This window comes from Somniosus microcephalus, chromosome 13 (assembly GCF_052327205.1).
Source record: "Somniosus microcephalus isolate GS21.2 chromosome 13, FLI_Smic_1.0, whole genome shotgun sequence".
NCBI classification, from domain to species: Eukaryota; Metazoa; Chordata; class Chondrichthyes; order Squaliformes; family Somniosidae; genus Somniosus; species Somniosus microcephalus.
Genome location: NC_140999.1, coordinates 14,268,604 through 14,285,560, shown reverse-complemented (window position 1 = coordinate 14,285,560; position 16,957 = coordinate 14,268,604). Strand labels below are relative to the sequence as shown.

The 16,957-nt window shown below is 44.7% G+C and overlaps 1 protein-coding gene across 1 annotated transcript in view; it reads right to left on the bottom strand.

Annotated features, from left to right (window-relative positions):
• Window positions 1-953: 953 nt before the first annotated feature.
• Window positions 954-16,957, bottom strand: part of LOC147108067 (calcium/calmodulin-dependent protein kinase type IV-like) — a 159,623-nt gene continuing 143,619 nt past the window's right edge. The window contains exons 11-12 of the mRNA XM_086004525.1: window positions 7,669-7,821; window positions 954-4,419 (exon numbers count right to left, since the gene is read on the bottom strand). Coding sequence (XP_085860651.1) covers window positions 4,273-4,419; window positions 7,669-7,821 — 300 coding nt within the window. The 3' untranslated portion in view covers window positions 954-4,272. The remainder of the gene's footprint in view (window positions 4,420-7,668; window positions 7,822-16,957) is intronic.

The window sequence follows — 16,957 nt, the reverse complement described above, 5'->3', positions numbered from 1 at the left end:
ATAATAGAGAATAACCGATTTGACAAAATTATAATCAACCTTTATCACACTATTTCCATTTTGCCTTAAAGCTTGAAATGCAACAGTTATTAAACTTAGAAAATCAATTTCTTAAATATTGGCAGTTTATCTAGTTGGGAAGAAATTAATTACCATCATTTGTGTAATAACCAAAGGCTGAGTTGTGGAATTTGTAAAGCATCCAACATATAAAAGTGAATATTTTCACCTATTAATAATCTCTACACATACCAGACAGTTTGGTGCTGTGCTAATTATTTACATGAACTACCTGTTTTGCATAAAAGGTATACATTATTATTAAAGGGAAGCATATCTTACTGAATTTCGACATATTCCTAAGGATGTGAATTTTCGTGGGGATTCCCCTGCTCCTCCACCGTAACTTTGGGGAAAGAGACGTAAAAACCCAGAAACCCCCAGAATAAACGGTAATATTTAGGATTATTTTGCAAATAAGTAGAATACTTTTTCCCCTTAAGTCAGACACTCGTTTCTTCTGAACTTCTCAATGCTTCAGTTACATTTGTAGGAGTTTTCAACCTTCTGAGGTTTTGATGGCTTTGATGTGCTTTGTGACATTTAATGGAACTGCATCTTACTGTGTGCCACCAGATTTCAGGAACTTGTGAAAAATATACTCTTGAGAATGCTGGCATTTTAGGACATCAGATGCATGCCTAATATCACCAAATTGTTATCTATGAATTCTACTATATTTTAAGGCAAAGATTTGGGGTGAATTTCCACTCGTGCATTGAATATGCATGGGCACATTCAGTGTTTGCACAGGCATCACCTACATTTTAGCCCAATAACACATGTAATATTGATTTCTGGCCCTACAGATGGTACTGTTAATGTACAAGTCAACACTTACAAAAGGAAATTAGTCTCTCATCCCTTCTTCCCCCCTCCCCCCCCCCCCCCCCATACACACTGCATGTATAAACAGTAGGTTATGAAGCACTATATGCTATGATTTATATTTCACTGGGCTAACCCAATAACATGACTAATATAAATGGAATATAAATTATATCCCACAAGCCTTCATAATGCATCTTTTTGTTTCCCCCAACTAAGTTTTAACATATCGTACAGAGCTATAAGAGATGGGTTTAATTGATACTACTACTTTCGTATGATGGGAACTGTTTAATTGAACATCAGACTGAACACTAAGAAAAATACACATTTATGAAAGTCATAGTATGCAAAAAGTTGCATTTCAAACACGCCTAAGGTGGGACAGAGTCTTAGTTAAACCACTATTTGTATTTATTGATAAGTGGTGTGAAGGTATCTTTAACTCTAACTAAAATGACTATCTAACCTTGTACAAGAAACTTTGGTTTATCTGGAGGTTAACTGTCCGGAATGCTCGATCCACCGGCAAAATTCAGGAGTCGGTTCAGTAAGTTTTTTTTCTTTTCGTTGCTTTTTTTTCACTAGTCAGGCTCTGCAAGGTCTAGCTAAAGCTGTTGCTTAGCTACAGAGACGCTTGCAAGCTACGGCCGACTGTTTAGAAGCTGTAAGCAACAGGGTTTGTTGCTAGATACGGAGCTCAAAAGCTCCGTATGTTTTAACATTAGCGCTGGTTTGTCCGGCAGTTTTGATGGGACGGCAACAGCTCGGTCCCGTCGGTGCCGGATATCACAAAGTTTCCTGTGTGTGACCACTGGCTGTGGTGGGACCTTTATGTTTATTAGACCATCACTTTTTAACAATTATTACATTCCTATAGGTTTACACTTAATTTAAATTTACTGATTGCTATGTTTAAGTGTTTATTAAGAACACTACAATTTTAAGAAATTAAACTGATATTGTTAATTAATTGCCACATTTTGCCAGGAGTCAGTTGGTCCAATACACTTATAAATAATGTTCTCATTTTAAAAATTTAATTACATGCTGATGATGGGAACAAGCCTGACAAATGTTCCAGCAATATAATATCAATCTAAGCCATTTATTGTACATTTTAAAATAAAAACAGAAAATTGTGGAGATGTAGTCAGAACCTGAAAGAGAGGTTAATCTTATGACGAAGAGTTTCTCATAAAGCATTAATGTCATGTTTCAAGATTTTTACGTAGTTGGCCTGGAATTAATTTTTGGTTTAAGTTATAAAATGTTTCTGGCATAAAGTCAAATTCAGGATGGAGACGGTTAATTCCCAGGCTTCAAATATACCTTTCTGATTTGAAAGCAAAACACTAAAAAGTCACTGAAACAAAGGGTGACCAGGAGTTTGACCAGCTGTTCCAAAGGGAAATAGGTGAGTCATTAAAACTGCTATACTATATCAGCCTGGTGGACGGCTTGTTAGCATTTTCCAATAACTCCAAAAAATATTTGCAACCGGATTGCTTTTATGCATTGAGCACAGTAGGTGGCTGGCCAGGCAATGGGAGCCCCACCAAGGTACTTTTGATTTGCAGCTCGATGAGCCAGTCCTTGACAGAGAGCTGGGGGAGGAGTTGAGATGAAGCTTTTCGATTTCCCCCTTCTATCTCTGGGTCAAAAATGGGAGTCTACAGTAAGTTTGAGTTTGAACCAATTAAAGAGACAGAGAATGCTTTCTTTCTAAGGGAGCAACAGTCAATTTAGCAATACTGATTGGTAAAGTGAAGGGAGACCCATATCAAGGGCAAATTTTGAGTAATTTATAATTTTTGATGTTACAAGGAGGGATAAGAAATAAACAGAATTCTGTTCGGTCATGTATTTAATGAAAAATAAACCAGTTATTTTATAATTGGTCGCTTAAGTGTCAGCTGTGGCTCAGTGGGTAGCACTCTCGCCTCTGAGGCAGAAGGTCGTGGGTTCAAGCCCCACTCCAGGGACTTGAGCACATAAAGCTAGGCTGACACTCCAGTACAGTGCTGAGGGAGTGCTGCACTGTCAGAGATGCCGTCTTTCGGATGAGACGTAAAACTCTTAGGTGGATGTAAAAGATCCCATGGCACTATTTCGGGAGAAGAGCAGGGGAGTTATCCCCGGTGTCCTAGCTAATATTTACCCCTCAACCAACAGAACAAAAACAGATTCTCTGGTTATTAGCACATTGCTGTTTGTGAGAACTTGCTGTGTGCAAATTGGCTGCCGCGTTTCCCACATTACAACAGTGACTACACTCCAAAAGTACTTCATTGGCTGTAAAGTGCTTTGAGACGTCCGGAGGTTGTGAAAGGTGCTGTATAAATGCAAGTCTTTCATTCATCTCACTAGCATGCTTATCAGTCTGTCTTTCAGAAGATTGTGAAATGAACATGGGGCATGTGTGATATCACAGGATACAGTACACACAAGAGGACTTACTGTTATGACCCCTGGGTCATGCTTATCGTATAAGTAGATATTGAGTAGTAAAAGTATATTCTTGATTGCAGAGGACATGGGGTTCGCTTTTGGGAGTTGCCAGTAATGCTGAACCTGAGAATAGGGAAGACCTGATACCTGTAACAGTCTATCTTTTTCTCTTTCAAGTGCGGACTGACCCGCTGTGGATTTCCAACAATTTCTGTTTTTATTTCAGATATTTTTCTTTTTATTGCCACTGTACATTATTGTCTCATTTACCAAATTATAGTAAATATATAATCAAAATAGCATAAACTAAACCTTTAGTAACATTGATTTGCATGACCCTTGCGCTGGTCTACTTTTGTTACACCAGTACATCTGTTCAACCAAAGCCTTTGGACCAACTGTTGCTTTTCACACCTGGCCCAGTAAACATCTCCATTTTAAGAAGTTGTGTGTTACTTTTGCGATAAAGACTTTTCTTCCTTGTTTTTTTTTATCACTTAAATGAATAAATGCCATTTGCTTTTAAGTCAAAACATCTGCCATCAAAAATAGTTAGAGTGGACATTATATCCAACAAATGGACTGATGGAAGGTTGGATACAGATGCTATGTTGTGTATTTTAAAACTGCAGTGACCCTAGATTTATGTTTTACACTATCATCAGTCTACATCGAGTACTACAGCAAAAAATACTATAAATATATATATATATATATTTAATATGCACATCTTCACACATGAATTGAAGATCTGGCATATTCATTCCACTAGAGGAAGATGTGGAACACTCTTTACAGAATCCTTTTTTTTTGCAAAATATGCCATCACCATTAGTTTCGGAAGGAAAGTACTGATCCAGTGAACCTTGCCAGCATCCCTTGCATATCTTCCATGAGGCAGACAGTCTTTGAAAACTAATTACGAGAGCTTGGCTATGATGTTTGCCCATTTTCCTTTTTGGGACCTTGCTCTTGGATGGAACAGGAATTGCGTCTTCCTTTGGCGCTGTCATGATTGCCATGGCTATGGTTGCTAGCATTTCCCAGTCGGCTTGAGGCTACGACAGCCTTAACAGCTGCCTGTCAAAACAAGACCGAAACAGCACAACACCTTAGTTTTTTTCTTCTTAATAAGTACTGCACTACACTGGAAAGCCCTGTGGAATATATAGTCCATTTTTCATCTCTATACAGCTGTAAGCCAGAAGTCAGCCTGCATGAAACACAGTTCTCAGAAGGGCACACGTTGCCTGTGAAAGATGTGTCAGTATACCTTTGCTGCAAATTAACCTTTTGGGCATTTACATATTCTGCATCAAAATATAAGGAAAACAAAGCACATTATCAACAGTAGATCCATCAGGTGTCGATGCCAGTGATATAATACTGGTAAAGAAATCCCATCTATCAAGCTTACTCATGTTATGCAGTTTATTTAGTTACAGCTCATAAATTTTCTGAAGTAGATTCATATCTGGGGTTTCTCTTATGGCATGTTACTAATTGTCACCGAGCCATCTGGGTAGGTGCCAGGCAGTAATAAAGGTGCTTTCCCAATGGGAGCGATTTTTAGTGACATAACGTGCAACTGATGTAATTGATCAATGGCATATTTACTTGCCAACAATTAAACTTGGCATGAATAGGAGAAATTACATAAACTAGTGTAAGAAATCATGAATTGGAAGAAATAACTTAAGACAAAAAAAGTCTCTTCAGACTGGTGTTAGAATAACTGGATAGACGCTTATGTTCTTGATTCCCTGCGGATGTTATAACATTTCTGCAACGTGGCAGTGACCTTGTTTCCAGACTAGCTGTCTGCTGTTTGTGTGCTGGAAAGGTTGTTGACTGCATCTTTGATAATCTACCCTAGGCCCACCCCTAAAAAGAGAGTAAAAGAGATATCTAAAGAGCATTTAGCAGAGACGGTGAAGGGAAGGGAAAAGCTGTTTGCGCACGCCAGCCGTCTGTCTGATCGGGAACGATACCAGCTGCTTGTCACGGTCGTATGTCTACGATGTCTATCTTGATTGCGTATTGTACTTAATTTAAACTGCCGCTCCTTAATAAAAAGCCTTATAACTCCTAAGACCCTTTGGGTAATCTGTGTGTGACCTGTGATCCAAATCTTACACTAGGCTTGTATTTGCTGGAATATAGAAGGTTAAGGGATGATCTGATTGAGGTTTTTAGGATTTTGAAAGGAATTGATAGGATAGATAGAGAGAAACTTTTTCTGCTGGTGGGGGAGTCTAGGATAAGGGGACACAACCTTGAAATCAGAGCCAGGCCATTCAGCAGAGAAGTTAGGAAGCATTTCTTCACACACACGGTGGTAGGTGTAGAACTCTCTCCCACAAAAAGAAGTAGCTGCTAGCTCAATTAATAATTTTAAATCTGAGATCAATAGGTTTTTGCTAGCCAAGGGTATTAAGGGAAATGGAGCCAAGGCGAGTGGATGGAGTTAGGATACTGATCAGCCATGGTCTAATTGAAGGCTCGAGGGGCTAAATGACCTACTCCTGTTCCTATGATTCGCTCCTGAGTTTACTTTAGGTTTGTTGGGCCAATTCATAATGGAACCTCCAAAACCTCCTCTGAGTTTGTTGGGAGAAGGGCCTCTGCGGGTGGAGAGTTCCACTTTCTGCAGAACCTCCGCCCGCTGAAATCACTTAAAAATCTTACGCCTGGTAAAAGCAGGTGTAAGGCCTGCTTTTACCAGCATAAGAGTTTTAAAAAAGTAAAAAAAAAAAAAAATTTCCACTCATTTATAATTTAAATATATACTTTTAAAAAGGTACGTTTATTTTTAGCCCCATGAAAAACTTTAATTATTTACATTTTTATTTAAAATATTTAATTTAATGTAATTTTAGCTCATTTAAAAAATGTGAAGTTTTTTAAATAATTTATTTAATGTTTTGATGTCTTTTTTCAGTGATCTCCATTCATATATTTGACAGGTCTATTTGTCAAAAGTATGAAGGGGGATTCCCTTCTCCCATTGGCTCGCCTGGCCCATGTGATCCCAAGGACGCTTGTGAACCACATGCGCCCCTGGGATACGTGGGCCCTGCGCATTTCGTCGTGGAGAGGCCCAGGATCGGAAGTGTCCGGACCTCGGGAGCCCTCAGGTAAGGGCGTAGATATTTTCCCGATAGGAGGCATCTGCACGCAGGAAGCCTCCTATCGGAAATTACGGGCCAATGTTGCCACTATGGTCTATAATCAGCAGTTCAGATCTCTAACCACCAGGTACTGCAGATTCAACTACAAAAGCAAAATACTGTGGATGCTGGAGATCTGAAATAAAAACAGAAAATGCTGGGAATACTCAGCAGGTCAGGCAGATGGTCATCGAGCTGAAACGTTAACTCTGTTTCTCTCTCCACAGATGCTGCCTGACCTGCTGGGTGTCTCCAGCATTTTCTGTTTTTACTACTGTGGATTCAACTTTCAGGTCTGCAGAACAATTCAATCTGACATTAACCCTGTTTACACACCATCTTTAGCATTGTGGCAAAGTGGCATCCGCTTCATTGCGATTCTAAAGATGGTACAGGAAACTCTTTTTTTATCCGGCACCGACGGGACCTACGTGGTGCCGGTTGATCCAAAAGTCCGGATTATAGAGAGGTATACTTACTAAGGTACGAGAGCCCCGTACACAGCCACAGATCCAGGCGTCCCTGTTGCATGGCAACAGGTGCAGGAACCCCGGTTACACAGCCACAGATCCAGGAACCCTGGTTACACGGCCACAGATCCAGGAACTCCGGTTACACAGCCACTAATATGAAGTAAAACTTACTGTAGTGTATGTGCCTTTAAGAGCCCCAGGTGTACTGTAATGCCGGTAATGGCCACTCGGGCTATATAAGCCTGTATATTGTGTTGTATCAGTTAGTTCCCCTCCAGACTTTGTTTAGTAAACACCTGTGAAACCAACTCCTGTCTTCAGTGTCTCTATCAACACACGGACACAACACTTACCTGAACCTACTCCTGAATTTTGCTGGTTAACAGAGATTTCTGGTTATTTAGGTGCCGGTAAAGAGAGTTTCCTGTATGTGAATGCTCCTCAAATGACACTCAGTAAAGCTCCTAAGCATATATTGATGCAGCACTGATCTAGCACTTCAAACAAGAATGGGAATGTAATTTTCCAATTAGAACTAATTCTCACTGTTTATGTGTGTGTGTGTGTGGGGAGAGGGGGCAAAACTTTTAAGGCAGAAATTTAGTCCAGGCTGGATGTGTGCAAACCCAACCTTTTTTAAAGTCTAATTTGTTGCACACCTTCTTGCTTATTGTTTATTTACTTACTTTAAGCTTGCGTCTTGCATTAAATTCTTGCATTTTCTTCTGAGCATTGTCCATGTGAGCAATATTGGCTGCCTTCCCAGTCACCCAGGGGTGTTGCAGGGCCTGATGAACAGTTAGCCGTTTCTGTGGATCTTGCACTATCAGTTTTCTGACCTGTAAGTAAAGACCCAACAACTCAGAGGTAGCACTAGGTTGAATCTTCACTGGGTCTGATTCAAAGCATTATAACCCATTTAACATGGTCTGGGACAAAGACCATTTAACATTCAAATTTTCTTTTTCAAAACCTGAAATGTTTTCTATTGTGCTGTTTTCTTCTTCAGTCATGAGGGCTACAATTTTTTTTCTTCTGTTGCTGTAACCTAAGTAATTGTTTACCCAAAGGGTGAGGAATAATTAGAATAATCGGCCAGGCCAAATAATGCAGACGAAAAATTCAGAGAGGCTCAAAATGGAGTTGGATGGTATGATAGGCGATTCAAGGAATTAGAACGATGAGCTTCAATGTTCTTACAATAAGCAGGACATAGCAATTTGTTGGTATAGACACCACTGAGATCTTACAAGTCAGAAATGGCGGTCTGTAAATTTGTCTTCAGCAGTCTTGGTGGCAAAAACAGGAAGGCAGATTATTATCTGAACGGCAATAGATTGGGAGAAGGGGAAGTGCAACGAGACCTGGGTGTCCTTGTGCACCAGTCGCTGAAGGTAAGCATGCAGGTGCAGCAGACGGTTAAGAAGGCAAATGGTATGTTGGCCTTCGTAGCGAGAGGGTTCGAGTACAGGAACAAGGATGTCTTGTTGCAGTTGTACAGGGCCTTGGTGAGACCACACCTTGAGTATTGTGTGCAGTTTTGGTCGCCTTATCTGAGGAAGGATGTTCTTGCCATGGAGGGAGTGCAGTGAAGATTCACCAGACTGATACCTGGGATGGCAGGAATGACGTATGAGGAGAGATTGGGTCAATTGGGCTTATACTCGCTGGAGTTTAGAAGAATGAGAGGGGATCTCATTGAAACTTATAAAATTCTAACAGGACTAGACAGACTAGATGCAGGAAGGATGTTCCCGATGGCCGGGGAGTGCAGAACCAGGGGTCTAAGGATAAGGGGTAAGCCATTTAGGACAGAGATGAGGAGGAATTTCTTCACCCAGAGAGTGGTGAACCTGTGGAATTCTCTACCACAGAAGGCAGTGGAGGCCAATTCATTAAATATATTCAAGAAGGAGTTAGATTTATTTCTTAAGGCTAAAGGGATCAAGGGATATGGGGAGAAGGCAGGGACAGGGTACTGAATTTGGATGATCAGCCATGGTCTCGTTGAATGGCGGAGCAGGCTCGAGGGGCCGAATGGCCTACTCCTGCTCCTATCTTCTATGTTTCTATGTTTGCAAATTCGGCGATAAGAGAATCGGCAGGCTGTTTTGCACTCAGCTCGATTTTGTTTTGCATTGAAGCCATTTCGCTATCACCCATTCTGCGCTACCGCACGAGATGAATTTATACACTCTCTCTAGCGCAATTCGCCCAAAATCGGCCAAACCAGCGCAAAAGATTGCGGAATTTCAAGAGCAAATTACGTCCAGCGCAACATGAGTTTCCGCGATCTTTTGTGCTAGTTTTTAAAACATCGCGCTGGAAGCAGTCCCCACTCACAAAACTGGCCACGCCCCCAGCTTGAAATATTCACCATGGCGCGTTTCCGCTAATTGTGCCCATTTGCGAGCCTTCGAGGATGCTCTTAAAATTAAGTTTTTTTTTAAGAGGCAAGGGGGGCGATTTTCCCACTGGAGGTGAGATGGAGGCGGGTTTCAGTTTGGGGGGGTTTGAAACTTGTCTCCACTGATAGGTTTCAAAAATTTGCGATTTTCCCATGATTGGCCACTTGACTTCAGAGGTGTGGGATGCCCTTGCTCAATTAGTGTTTTAGGACTCTCTGTTGACAGCACTTTTCCAGTCTGATTTTATGGCTTCTTGCTCCCTTGGCTCATTCCACAGCATTTCTGCGTCTCCTGCACCACCTCCAACATCTTTTTAGAAACCACTGGGCTGGATTTTGCCAGCCCCGAGGAAGCGGGTTTGAAGGCGGGTCAGGTGGGAAAGTTGCAAAAAATGGCGGCGGGCTCCGATCCCGCCTTCAACCCACCTCTGCGCAACTTTCCCAAATGCAGACTTGCAGACTCTGTTTCGGTCCCGCCTCCAAGCAGCGGGATAGGCCCTTAAGGCACTTAACTACCACTTAAGTACCTCTATAATCCCATTTTGAGAGGCCTTTCAGAGTTTACCACATTTCCAGCATGCTGCATGTCTCCCCTGGAACACGCCAGCTAATCCTGTCGGGTTCACAAGTGGTTGGCTTCCTAACAGCTGCAGCTCCACCATAAAAACGGAGTTTTCCACAATGATCATTTGGAGATGGCAGAACTTTCTTTTCTCAGGTCTTGGAGAACTTTTTGCAGGTCTACTGATTTTGGAAGTGTTGAAGCTGAGATCCATCTCTACTGTGACCTCCTGGGAAAACCCTCTCCCCATCTTGACTGAGCGCTTCCTCAACTGAGGTATATACCAGCAGCATGGGAACCATTTATTTCCTTTCCTCCTGGACCTCAGATTCAGATGAAGACCAGCCGCGGCAGCAAAAGAACCCGGAACAACAGCAGCAGCAACAACAGGAGCGCCAACCTGTTGCTCACCCACCTGAAGCTGCACAGGCCAGAAAGCGCCAGCGCAGGGAAGGACGTCGCCGCAGGAGATACCCCCAAAACAGGGTTTACAGACAGAGGATGAGCTACCTCAACATGACTGAGCAGCAGTGCCAAAGGAGGCTGAGACTTTCGCGAGAGGTAGTGGGTGACATCTGCGCAATGCTGCAGCAAGATCTGGAGCCCTGCAAAGCTGGACACCCCTTACCAGTGGCTGTAAAAGTCACCACCGCACTCAACTTTTTTGCTTCAGGCTCATTCCAGGGATCAACAGCAGACATCAGCGTCATCTCCCAGGTGGCAGCACACACTCACATCATGCAGGTAACCGATGCCCTCTTTGCAAAGGCGCACAATTACATCAACTTCTCCAAGGATCAAGCAAGTATAACCGCGTGTGCGGTTGGATTTGCTAATATGGCAGACTTGCCAAGGGTGCAGGGCGTCGTAGACTGCACACATGTGGCCCTTAAGGCACCCCATCACAATCCAGCTCTTTTTGTCAACTGCAAGGGCTTCCACTCCCTCAACATGCAGCTGGTGTGTAACCACAATAAGGAAATTTTGCATATTTGCACCAAGTACCCTGGCAGTTGCTATGACTCGTTCATCCTGCGGCAGTCTAGTGTGCTTCTGTTCTTCAGTCCGCCAAACCAACTTTGCGGATGGCTACTTGGAGACAAGGGTTATCCCCTGAAGACGTGGCTAATGACGCCATTCAGGAGGCCATCCAACGAAGCTGAGGAGCGTGACAACTCCAGCCACATATCGACCAGATCCATTATCGAGCGAACCATTGGCTTGCTGAAGATGCGGTTCAGATGCCTTGATAGATCAGGTGGAGCCCTGCAATACTCAGCAACCAGGGTCTCCAGAATCGTCGTGGTCTGCTGTGCACTTCACAACATGGCACAGCATCTTGGCTTGCAGTTGCCTGAGGGACAAGTGGCTCAGCACATAGCCTCCTCAGATGAGGAGGAGGAGGAGGATGAGGAGGAGAGCGAGAACGAAGACTTTGCGGAGGCGCATCAACCAGCAGCAGCAACACGCGAGAACGTTGCTGCCCGGGATGCAAGGGATGCACTCATCTTGGCCAGATTTGCTTAGGCTGCCCAATCAAACACATTTGGCTCGCACCTTCTTACCACACCATCGACAATGGACAAGGATCTGCGGCTTTCTATCACTCTGACCACCATACTGACAAATCCAAGTCGCCCTGAGCCCTCAATGTGGCAGTCCCATTTGCGAAATGACACAGCCCACAACTTCAACAGTTTGCCATTACTTCATTTTATAACATTCAGTAAAGGATCGCATTTCACAATTAAATACAACAGAACACCCTTGTGACTACTTGTGCTTTATCTTCCTCTTACGCATGCTCCTACGTGGTGCTTCCCCTGTGGCTTCAGCAGATGTGGAGGCCCCTTGCTCACTTTTATGCTGCTCCTGCCTCGACACCTTTGGCGGGCGTCCTCTGGGGTTGCGAGCCTGTGAGGGCTCGCCAACAGTCTGCTGCTCCTGCAGCTGTGCAGGGGCTGAGACGCCCATCTCAGTTGGATGAGGACTCTGGTGGTGCTCTGACCGAGGGCTTCACAGTGGCATGGGAGTGTGAGCGCTTGGAGAGGAGCCCCCACTTCCTTCTTGTCTGCCACCAACATCCCTCTCATGGGTCAGCCCCACTTCAGAGCTAGCAAGTGGCTTGACGGCACCTTGCTGCACTTCAGGGGGGCCATGAGGACCCGTTTCTGCACAGGCAGTCCTACTCCAGAGGACTTGCATGAAGCTCTGGTTTCTCTGCTCAGTAGCTGCCCATTGCTCCTCCAGAGATGTCATTCTATTCTGACCAATGACCATGTTTTCAAGACCCTGGCGACTTAGCGCCTCCATGGCCGTAGCCATCATCTCCTCTACCGTAGCCATCCTCTCCTCTACTGTAGCCATTCTTACCACAGAGGTAGCCATCCTTTCCGTGGTGATGCGTGTTATAAATCTCATCATCATGAAGAAACGACTCATGAAATAACACTGGCCGGCCAGCTGGTGGCGCCGTCCAAGGAGTATAAATACTCGGGCGTGGGCCCAGCTTGCTCAGGGACATTTTGTAAGACAGGAACTAGTGAAGGACAACTAGACCTCCATGTTCTGAAACAAGTTGATTAAAGCCTTGCTTTATACTCGAACCAAGTGCGTAGTGAGTTTTATTACGTCAATGCGCTAATGCCTACACAGAGGCTCTGCTCATGTTATCGATGGACTCCTCCACCCTCTCCACACTCATAGTGACCCTGGAGACAAAACCTGCCAGAGACTCCTGCATCTGTTCCTGGAGTTCCATCACCGCTCTCCTTCTGGATAGACCCGGAGGCACAGGGTCGACATGCAGCTGAGCCTGAGCTGAGAGCGGCCTCCGACGAGGACGCTCCACTGCTGTCCCTGTCTCCACCATCTGCTGATGCTCACTTGTGAGCTGTGATACACCAGGTGACAACACTACTCTATGTCCCGAAGGTCCCACCGAGGTGCGAGTGTCTGCACTGGTGCTGGGTGCGCTTAATTCTGGTGTCGCTGTGCCCTCAGAGGTTGCAGCTTCCTCTGAGGAGTCTTCTGGCTCAGGCTGTTCCTCCTGGACAGTGGGGAGGGGGGCTGTCGATGGTCCTGTGGGGGAGTAAAGGAAAGAGTTAGACATGTGATATAAACGTTGCATGCACATGGAATTGTGCAGATGATCATAAGTCAATCTGTTAGAGCATCAGAATCAATATCAATCACTCATGCAATGTAAATGAGAGAGATGCAAAACTAGTCTGTCACCAGCTTGCTCTGATATGCCCGTCTGTTCTCCCCCCACTTGCACCTCCTCAGCGCTGGTGAGCTGGGCTATTGAGAGTGGTCCTCCTCCTGTCTTCGCCCTTTCCCTCTTATTGTGGGCTCTCTTTTCCTGCAATGAGGGACACAAGTGGAGTTTGAGTGAGAATGATGGAGTGAGTGTAGAGAATCCATAGCATAGATGCTTCGAAGGACACAAAGATGGAGTGAGGTCCCAAGACCAAGGGCCCTCCCTGTGTATTGTAAGTTGTTGTCATAGTATCACAGTGATAGGGAGTGTGAGGGCAGCATAGTCGAATAGTTAAGTGAATGTGTACATAGAGAGAGAGGGAATGGTTAAGGGTGCAAGGGATGTAAGGGTCAAGTGGGATGTGGAGGAGGAGGTTGACAATGCAGAGTGCTGGTCCTGAGAGGCGATGGGGAGCAGATTGAGGGTCATGGTGATGTCATGCTCACTTTTCCTGTGCGGAGAAGGTATTAAACCTCTTTCTGCACTGCAGCCAGGTTCTGCTGCACATTGATCTTGCACTGACCTCCTATGCCACTTGCAGCCACACAGCTTTGGTCTGCTAAGGAGGTTTTTTCCTCCCAGAGGAAGGAAACAACACCTCTTTCTGAGCTCTGGCTCCCTCCACCAGAGCTTGGAGGGAGTCCTCATCAAAGCGGGGTGCGGCCTTGGGCCTTCAAGTTGACATCTCAGCAGCACAAATTCCTTAGAAGAATCGCACATAAAAGTTATAAGGCAGAAAATGAACCAAGGCTGCTTGCAGCCCTTAAATGCAGCTGCATAAATGACGTCAACAGACACGAGTTTCAGGACCAAAAGACTCATTGGGCCAGGGGTTTGCACACGCTGGAAATCAAGTGCCCAATTAGGGCAAAATCGCTAAATTATCCCGCCTGACATCGGAGGCGGGAGCGGGAACTGCCGACCACCTGACCCACCCCCAGTGGCAAAATCCAGCCCACTATGTCCAATTACAAGGTAAGGGCCTACCCGAGGCTCTCGGATGAGGTGCTGCAAATGTTGTTTGAGGGGGTGACAGCTAGCATAGAGGTGCTCTTCCACTCATCTCGGAGGAAGAGGCCTGCCAAAGAAACCAAGGCTGTGTGGGTACAGCTGGCGAGGGATATAACCTTCAGATCTGTGTGCAGATTGGGAGACTGTTTCTGTGTATTGACGAAATGCCATCCCTGTTGGAAAGCATTAAAATGATTTGAAGCCAAAATGTTGGCGTTATGCCATCTGTTCTTTCACCTTAGGCAGCCTCAGATTGCGGGCACCGCCACACTTGCGTTGTCAGGTTGGTGGCCTGAGTGAAAGGAGGCCAGAGTGTCATGTCCATTGTCAATGATGTCCTAGGATGGAGCCAAGGACACGTGCCAACTTGGGCAACCTATGCAAATCTGGCCATGATAAGTTCATCCCGGGCAACCATGTGCTCGCGTGCTGCTGCTGGTCGATACACCGGCGCTCCTTCTCCTCCAGCTTCTACAGGTATATAAAAAGGAAGAGGGTAGCTAAAGTAAACGTTGGTCCCTTAGAGGATGAGACTGGGGAATTAAGAACGGGGAACGGGGAAATGGCAGAGACTCTGAACAAATATTTTGTGTCTGTCTTCATGGTAGAAAACACTAACAACATCCCAATAATGGATAATCAAGGGGCCACAGGGAGGGGGGACCTAAAGACAATCACTATCACTAAGGAAATAATACTTGGTAAAATAATGGGACTAAAAGATGACAAGTCCCCTGTATCCCAGGGTCTTAAAAGAAGTGGCTGCAGAGATAGTGGATGCATTGGTTGCAATATACCAAAATTCCCTGGACTCTGGAGAGGTCCCAGCGGATTGGAAAACTGCAAATGTAACACCCCTATTTAAGAAAGGAGGGAGACAGAAAGCAGGAAACCAGTTAGCCTAACATCTGTCGTTGGGAAAATGCTGGAGTCCTTCATTAAGGAAGCAGTAGCAGGGCATTTGGAAAATCATAATGCAGTCAAGCAGAGTCAGCATGGTTTTATGAAAGGGAAATCATGTTTAACAAACTTGCTGGAGTTCTTTGAGGAGGTAACGAGCAGGGTGGATAAGGATGAACCAGTGGATGTGGTGTATTTGGATTTCCAGAAGGCATTCAATAAGGTGCCACATAAAAGGTTACTGCATAAGATAAGAGCTCACGGAGTTGGGGGTAATATATTAGCATGGATAGAGAATTGGCTAAATAACAGAAAGCAGAGAGTCGGGATAAATGAGTCATTTTCCGGTTGGCAAACGGTAACTAGTGGGGTGCCACAGGGATCGGTGCTGGAGCCTCAACTATTTACAATCTACATTAATGACTTGGATAAAGGGACCGAGTGTAATGTAGCCAAGTTTGCAGATGATACAAAGATGGGTGGGAAAGCAAGTTGTGCAGAGGACTCAAAGAACCTGCAAAGAGATATAGACAGGCTAAGTGAGTGGACAAACATTTGGCAGATGGAGTATAATGTGGGAAAGTGCGAGGTTATACACTTTGGCAGGAAAAATAAAAAAAGCAAATTATTACTTAAATGGAGAGAGATTACAAAATGCCACAGTTCAGAGGGACCTGGGGGTCCTTGTGCATGAAACACAAAAAGTTAGCATGCAGGTACAGCAAGTAATCCAAAAGGCAAATGGAATGTTGGCCTTTATTTCAAAGGAGTTTGAGTATAAAAGCAGGGAAGTCCTGCTACAATTGTACAAGGTATTGGTGAGACCACACCTTGAGTACAGTTTTGGTCTCTTTATTTAAGGAAGACTATACTTACATTGGAGGCAGTTCAGAGACGATTCATTAGGTTAATTCCAGAGATGAGGGGGTTGACTTATGAAGAAAGGTTGAGCAGGCTGGGCCTATACTCATTGGAATTTAGAAGAATGAGAGGTGATCTTATTGAAACATAGACACTGAGGGGGCATGACAAGGTAGATGCAGAGAGGATTTTTCCCCTCGTGGTGAAATCTAGAATGCGGGGGCACAGTTTTAGAATAAAGGGTCGCCCTTTTAGAACTGAGACTAGGAGGAATTTCTTCTCTCAGAGGGTTGTAAATCTGTGGAATTCTCTACCCCAGAGAGCTGTGGAGGCTGGGTCATTAAATACAGTTGAGGTGGAGATAGACAAATTTTTGCAAGATAAGGGAGTGAAGGGTTATGGGGAGCGGGCAGGGAAGTGGCTTTGAGCCCAAGATCAGCCATGATCCTTTTGAATGGCAGAGCAGGCTCGAGGGGCCAAGTGGCCTATTCCTGCTCCTATTTCTTATGTTCAGATCCTCCTCCTCCTCCTCATCCGAATCTGAGGTCCATGCAGAAAGAAAACGAATGATTCCCATGCTGCTTGTAGAGGCCGCCTTTGGGGAAGTGCTCATTGCAAGCGGGGAGAGGGTCTTCCAAGGAGGTCCCGCAGTTGATGGAGTCAAGCTGCAGCACCTCCGACTTCAGAAGGCCTTCTAAAAGTGCTCAGAGACCTTTTAAAGTCAAGGTCTGGCACTTGCAAGTAATCCTTGCTGCAATAAACGATGTCTTGTTAGACCTGCAGCAGTGAGGAGGCCACCCAGGAGTCAACCCGCCAGGTTTACCTGGCGTGGTTTAGGAGGTGTGTGGATCACGCCGAAAAGCTGGAAAAATCACGAGGGCCTCTCAAAATAGGCTTAGAGAGGCCCTTAACGAGCATTTAAGGATCTTTAATAGCGCAATGGCCAGCTGGAGGCGGGAGCGTTTCCCGACC